The 7,532-nt window shown below is 41.8% G+C and overlaps 1 protein-coding gene across 1 annotated transcript in view; it reads right to left on the bottom strand.

The window, feature by feature from the left end:
• Window positions 1-985: 985 nt before the first annotated feature.
• LOC104621586 (Down syndrome cell adhesion molecule-like) overlaps window positions 986-7,532 on the bottom strand; it is a gene marked incomplete at its 3' end in the record, with an annotated part of 37,865 nt that continues 31,318 nt past the window's right edge. The window contains exons 9-10 of the mRNA XM_010288109.1: window positions 4,676-4,873; window positions 986-1,288 (exon numbers count right to left, since the gene is read on the bottom strand). Coding sequence (XP_010286411.1) covers window positions 986-1,288; window positions 4,676-4,873 — 501 coding nt within the window. The remainder of the gene's footprint in view (window positions 1,289-4,675; window positions 4,874-7,532) is intronic.

Here is a 7,532-nt window from a genome sequence, read left to right as displayed (position 1 = left end):
ATTTCTGATTACTTTCTGTGTATGTAGCCCCACCAACACTGGCAATTGTATATACTAAATAAAGATAAAGTAAAAAAAATAATAATCATAGTTTCAGAAAGCACACCAACGTAATTATGCCTTTTCTTCGTTTGAATCCTCTCCCATGATGTCACATCATGTATTCTGTAACAAAGACTGCCAAATCTTCTGAGCAGGTTTTATAACATGTGTGATCTCAGACTGCCACAAATAATCTACCTATGCTATTGTGCACTGTGGTATCACCAGAAACAGCACTCTTTGGGAACTGGAAATTTGACTGAGGCCAATAGATGGATGTCCCTCAGGCACCTTCAGTAAGTAAGAAGTTGGAGTGGGTTTAAATTTTTCTGAAGGTAGAAGGCTCCATATCCCTTGAGCTATTGTACAGTCTTCATTTTTTCCTTTTTTTAATTCTCCCCCCTTTAGATAATCCCAGTTTGATATTAGGAGATGTCAAAGAGAGAGTGTAACAGCTCAAGAACATCACCAAAGGGTTATTACATCTTTGACAAGATACAAGGCAGAAGGGATAGTACATCTTCTATAATCTGTCCTTATGAACTGTTCTGATGGCAAGCCTTTGCTCTCAAGCACAAAGTATTGCTCTAAGACATGTTTTGCAAGTGGTTTAAGTTGGAGATGGGCATATGTACCCCCATATGGTCTTATTTACCCCAGAAGGGTCTATTGCCTGATGGCTGCAGCTGTAGAGGAATGGATTTGATGGCCTAGATGGTCCCTTTCTGTTCCTGGGTTTCCAAGTCCCTAATTTTTCCATATACGGGAGAATATACTCAAATACTATATTAGCTGGGTTAAAAAGCAATTATCTCTGCAAGTAGTTACAGGATATTCTGAGCACCTTCTTCCTTCCCTGCGATATGCCCTCTCCTGTTAACTAGCCTATGCATGGGGTGAAGCGCTCACCTCAAGGACCAAAATGTCACCTCTAATGTCTCACCTGGCCGATGTGCCTTTGGAACTGCCATGTTCATCACGCGCCCTCCATCCTGAGGTTTGGGGGGGGATGCGGTAAACCTGCAAATCCCCGACTCTGACGGCGTGCTTGAGGTCAGACTGTCTGTGTAGTCATTAGTCCCTGCCGTGAGCTGCTCCGACGAGGTGTCTGATATGAAGCATTCGGTAATGGTGAACTTGGCATGTCTCAGCTGCTCTTCCATTTTTGCATGCTCATATGCTCTCGCTAGCTCTTCGTACGTTGAGGAGGCACTTTCTGTGGAGACCATGCTGCTTCGTGCTCGATCTAAACATCAGAAACATAATAATGGGAGAAAGAAAACATCTGCCCAAATCTTTTTGGAAGCAAAGCTATGAACATGATAGTATTTCTTAATAAAATGTAGAGTCCTTGAAATTATCAACGTGATTTAAACGAGTCTGCTTCACTATAAATGTCTGCACAATTTTTAGTTTAGTCTGTTACTTGATATTTACAGATAATCTAAAGTGAATTCTTATTCTGCTAGAAGAATTGTGGCTTAGCATTAAATTAATGGTTTAGAAGAAATAACCTTTAATACATGAAAAAGGTTACTTCTTTTTTACAAAAAATAGTCTCTCTAAAAGTTAAATGCCTTAAAAATCCTAGAAACCCACAACCCCCCCACCAAAAGATCTAGCAAAATGAGAAACAGCTTCTTTACATTATCTTTTTAATGCATCTCAGAAGTATTTCTGTGAGGTGATGTCTAGGCGAGAAAGGATAGTCTTTCTGTACCTGTTTCAATCTTATATCTTTTTTTTGAGAAAGCCCTGAGGACAAAGGTCAAATATAAAGGCAATGTCTCTCAGGCATTCTCTCTCTAGACACCAGGCAAAATATTAACTCATTTCATATGGAACAAAGGCCTTAAGAAAGCAATATCGTTTAGTAGCTACCAGCCTGCAGTCATTCAGGTGCTTTTTTCAAGGCTGCTGAAGCTAATGGGGGCTTCATATTTGACACAGAGGATATTATGAGCTACTGCCTGTTCTTTTCTGCTGCTGCGTTTCTGAGAACATCAATATTTCTTAAACAAGCACTATTATTGAAGGTGTAAATGGCTACTGATACATTAAAAAGCATTCTGGAAATGCAGTGCTCATTTCTGTGGGGACACATCACTGGTCTGTTGCACCCATCGCACTCCTATTTCAGTGGGCTGGAAGAGCAAAGGACTTTCAAAAGTTCCTTGGGCAGAAGTCGTGTTTCATCACAAGATCTGTACAATTTCAGACATTGGTGGTGGTGTTCAATAAACAGGCACAATGTAAAAGCTAATTCATAAAAATGGGACTCCTACAGCAGCCAGAGGCAACTGTGTTGTTATTGCAAATCTTTGTCTTTTTTATTGTGTGTTAGGGTCTTGCATCAGTTTTCATTGTGCACAAAGAACAACACTCCTGCCACTTGTAAATAGGACCACGCATTATTTAATATGACAACTACTTCTAAAATATGCTGTAACTTGTTTGAGATTTTGAGCTGGCCAGAACATAAACAAGGCTTTTTTTTTTTTGCCCCCACAGGAAACATCATTCTATTTTCCACATTTGATTCAGACGAAAATAACATCTTCCCAAATTTCTGATCAACTGGAAACTCCTGGAAGGCTGCAGTTGCCCCGTGCCATAGAGCTGTGTTTGTAAATATGATGGTCATGCAAAGGTCCCGGTTTAGTCCCTGAAGCTCGGGACCTCCAGCTTTCCATATCCCATGCCCTGGGGAGACTATTCCAGGAAGAATCTGCTTGAACACCTATTTTAGATTTGCTGAAAGTTCATCCAAGACAAAGGTGAACTTCATGAAACCTAGATTCATCAGAAAATTTCTAATGGCCTCTAGTTCGAACATTTGACTTAGTTACAGCTCTGAACTGCTGCAATACATTTCTGCTAAGTTTGAAAGCTAATGCTTTGTAAACCTGGAATTGTTTTGATAAGAAGTCCTAAATTCTGTGAAATATTAACTAGATTCAGAAATCTGAACTCCATGTTGGAAAAGTGATCAAATGTGCACATTAGTTCAATTGATTCTTGAACACGTAATTTGGCTACATCTATTATAATGTTTATTTAGAAATTTTAAACTTCTGAAGTACCTAGATTAATCTGACTGTTCTTTTCCAAGAAACCAAGTGGCATAATAGAGCTACATTTTGGCATAAGAAAATCTTTCTTGAGCATGATCTAAAGCTTTCTATCCCTTACATAAATCACTCTGTGTTCAAAGGTAGACACAGAGTATGGAAGTAGCCATGTTAAAACATAAATTATGAAGTCTGTTTACAAAATTGCATGTAGTTTTTCTATTAAACTACACAGCAAATTGAATTCTCTGCCCATGTGCATTGGAAAATATTTTTTGGTGACAAAGTGTTGGAACACGGGCAAGTGCACCTGAAATCTGGAATGTCTGCAAAAAGGGTTTCTGAGATAACATTTGCTATTTATATTTTTATCTGTATAGCTATGAGAGTTAATCCTTAAAGCCTTATGGTAATTCTACCTGAAGACGTCAGGATGAAGTTTGTCAGCTGGCTAGAGGTATCTATTGAGTGCTGTAACCCTATGGAGACAACATAGGGGTCTGAAAGTTTAAGAGGACGAATTGTGAAAAGATGAGAACTCCAACCTATAAATTGCTGGATATAAGGGAAGTCATATGTTTGTTCTTATAGAAAGAATAAAAACAGTCATACTGGTTTTCACGGTGAAAGGCCAGTCACACCTACTGCTTTGTAGCTCTTTTTGCACATGACACTTTTCCTCTAAAATCAGGATAGCAGATAGGCAGTTCCTTCTGAGGACGCCAGAGTCAGCCTGGATTCACTTCTGTCAGGCATACCTTTGAATAATATTTTAACTTTCTTCGTATTTAACCTTTATTAGATTTGCTTCGTGACAATTCTGCTTAATCATTTACTCATTTATTTGCCTTTTTTTGTCACTTGTTCAGTGTAGGGCAGAGGACAAATCTTTTCCTTTCAGTTACAATTGCATTTATAATGTGAAGACGTCAAGGAGAGATGAAGACTGGGGGCAGAATATGTATTCAGTGTCTCCCCACTTACCATCTAGAGGAATAAAACTTAATGCTATTTCTCAGGAAAAACGGAGCTAGCTGCTGCAGTATTCAGTGATATGAATGGATTTTGACTTGGACTCTAATCCCAGATTTTTCCGTCTCATTTTTTCCACTTAGAATAAATCCTATAAACATATTACATGAATGGGAAAAGGAAAATAATAGCCTCAGTGTAGCTCAAACCCTAAAACCATTCCACCTATGACTCAGGCATATTCTTGGTTGCTAACACTGCCCCTTCCTGGTCAATGCCATTTCATGCAGCAAGTTATCCTACTTTTTCCTTCAGATACAGGAAGTACAGTGCTTCTGCTACAGGGGAAATTACCACCACATGTTTCAAAGGACTCCAGTATGCATGTGTGTGGCATGAGAAACCACGGGCACAACATCTGTTATCGCCAGTGCTATATGCACTTGTGGCACCCCTTATAAATAGCCTACACCCTAGCAAGGACAAAAAATGACACCTAAGCACCAAATGAAGTAAATCAAGGACCAAGAAGGTTACTGCAGCTACTGCTGTCCAGTTTTTCCAGCGCAGCCCTGCAGAGCACCCCGTACCCGTGTCCTGCGAGGGGCTGACGCTGTAGCTGTCGCTTTCCTTGTCCACTGATCCTGCTGGCCTGGGAGTGGGCAGCCTCCAGTCTGTGGTGAGGGTATGAGCTGATATGGTGGGGTGAGGTCTGTTGAGGGTCCACTGACTAGCGTAGCGGTTGCGAGCTGTGGGTCCGGTTTTGGCACTCCTCCTTGTGGTTGGATCTGTGGTGGATAACAGAGAGGGTATTTGCCACTAGACTCTTGAATTGATAAGGTGACAAACAAGCCCGGTCAGAAGGGGATGGCCAATGAAATCCTGTTGGTTAAAAAATCCCACAAAACATTATTCGTGGAAGAAGAAAGAACAGCGGAAGTGCTGTTCATGACCAAACTGCTAACGCTTTTTTGAAACACTCTCTAATGAAACCATACATTTTTACAAGGGTGCAACTGAGGAGTTGAGCGCCCCACCAACCTCCCATTGACACACCCATTATCCCTTTACTCCAACATAAGCAGTTCTCCAGTACCAAAATCACTTTGAGATGTGAAAGAGCACAAGGCAAGTAGATCTGGTCGGGGATTTCACACCATGTCTCAAGTGAAGGCTAAGGTAAATTAACAGCGTAGGTGTGCCCTCAGAATCACCCTACACCAGGTACCTGCCCTCCGTTTGTAAAAAAATGTGCTCAGAAATGTGGTGATATAATTTCCTATTCTGGATATTTTACTAATACTTTAACTATATTATGATATTAATCAACTACAGATTCCCTATTTTTTAATAAGTAGCCAAGACATAAAACATAACCTGTAACAGTGCCGTCACAGTTTCAGGAGGAAGAGGTTCATAAAAATTTATCTGTTTTTAAAAAATTAGTAAATAAACACCATTTCTTAAACTTTAAAAATCATCTGCTACTTCTTTAAGGTCAACAGTGTTTTATTTTTTTATTATCCTAGAGATAATATGCTGACCAAGGGAGTAAAAGCAAACTATCTGCCAAAATTGACCTCCTTCCTTTTGTTAATAAATAGTTCTTCTGTAAAAGTGAGGCTTGTACTCCCTAACAAAACAAGTAGAATAGAAAAATCATTATCTTGCAAACAGAAAGTGACTAAATCAGCACTGAAGGATTTCTCTTCAAAGCTTCTGAAAGGATATTACTAAGAATAGAGAGACAGGGTATTAGAAATGAAAAATTCAAATCTATTCAAATGTTCTTTGACATTCAAATGGTGAAGTTGTCAGTCTTTGAGGTAAGAGACTTTAGCAGAAGCCATTTAAAAAAGAAAACAATACCCAGATAATGACTCTGAGCATTGCCTCTGCCTAAGCATTCCCTGTAAGAATTTGTATTCTGCTGCTTCAAAGAAACAAGGTATTTATTTACAAATAACAGCTGTGGTCTGATCCTTCTCCTACTTCACATCTCCCCCCTACAGCAGTGGAAAAATATGAACCCAGTGCCATTCATAACTGATTCTCGTGATCGTGCAACACATAGCCGTCTCACATGTGTAACATCCAAAACCGCACTTGACATGACATGACCAGCCTGTCAGTGTAAGTCACCGCTTGTACCAGCTGTGGAAAGTTGGCATGTGGCTGGCGCATGGCCAGAAGTGAGCCTCATGCCTGCTTCGAGGGAAGACATGAAGGACAGGAGAGAGCTGGTGGGAACACTCTCGGCACAGTGGTGGAGCTGCTTGGTCTGGAGAAGAGAAGGATTGGGGGGATCTCATCAATGTATAAAAATACCTGAAGGGAAGGTGCAAAGAGGACAGAGCCAGGCTCTCTTTGGTGGTGCTCAGTGACAGGACCAGAAGCAATTGGCACAAGGGGAAACATGGGAGCTTCCCTCTGAACATCAGGAAACACTTTATTGTGAGGGTGACAAGCCACTGGCACAGGTTGCCCAGAGAGGTGGTGGAATGTCCATCCTCGGAGATATTAAAAAGTTGTCTGGGTATGGTCCTGGCCAACAGGCTCTAACTGACCTTGCTTTAAGCAGAGGGGTTGCACTAGCCAGGGCCCAGAGGTCCTTTCCAACCTCAACTGTCCTCTGGCCCCGTGACTCCGTAGGCTCTCGTCGGCAATTCGAAGGCGGCGGGAGAGCTTGCTGCCAGCACACAGGAGGCCAGTGCTCGTCCTGCTGAGCACATGCTGAGCAGTAGCTCTGCGCTGAGCCTGCAAAAGGGTCTCTCTAGCACAGACACCGCGAGCTCCCGAGCTGCCGGTGTGATGGAAAACATCTGGGGCCCCGGTTGTTAAGCCAGCTCTGCTGTCATATGCTGAAACATAACTGTAGAGAGCTGAGGTGAGCAAGGCAAAGGTTCATGGAGCATACCTCTTTTATGAATAAATACAAAAGAACCAGCGAACAACTTAAAAAGGGCTGTAAGGGAATATTTGCCAATTGTTGAGTGTGCTCAGGTGGGAGGATCCATAACCTCTGAGCCACCCAGCTGGGCACTGCACCCCTCTTCAGACAGAAAGCTGTGGGTCTAAACAAAATCTCATAGCCTCGCCTCTATATCAGTGCCTCAAATCCAGGGAACACAACCTAGAAGTCTCTGACCAAGCCCTGAGCACTGCTGCAATCAGATCTTTACTGCATAATGAAACCCATGGTGGATTTCTATTTCCAAAGCGGGGCTGGACACAGACCATACTCTCACACTGAGTTAAGCTCCTGTTTAATCTGAGGGAGGTCCCTCCCTGACTTCCGTGGACTGAAGCATGTGACTGCACACAAAAAAGGAGATTAGGAATGGAAGATGCTGGTGCTATAAAATGCTGTGGTGTGGTACAGGCAGGCAATTTGGGGGTGGTGCCTCTTTCCTTATTAAAAAAGGCCGGGTTGGAAAACAATGGAGA

This window comes from Phaethon lepturus, unplaced genomic scaffold (assembly GCF_000687285.1).
Source record: "Phaethon lepturus isolate BGI_N335 unplaced genomic scaffold, ASM68728v1 scaffold9355, whole genome shotgun sequence".
Lineage (NCBI taxonomy): Eukaryota > Metazoa > Chordata > Aves > Phaethontiformes > Phaethontidae > Phaethon > Phaethon lepturus.
This window is presented reverse-complemented; position numbering and strand designations above follow the sequence as displayed.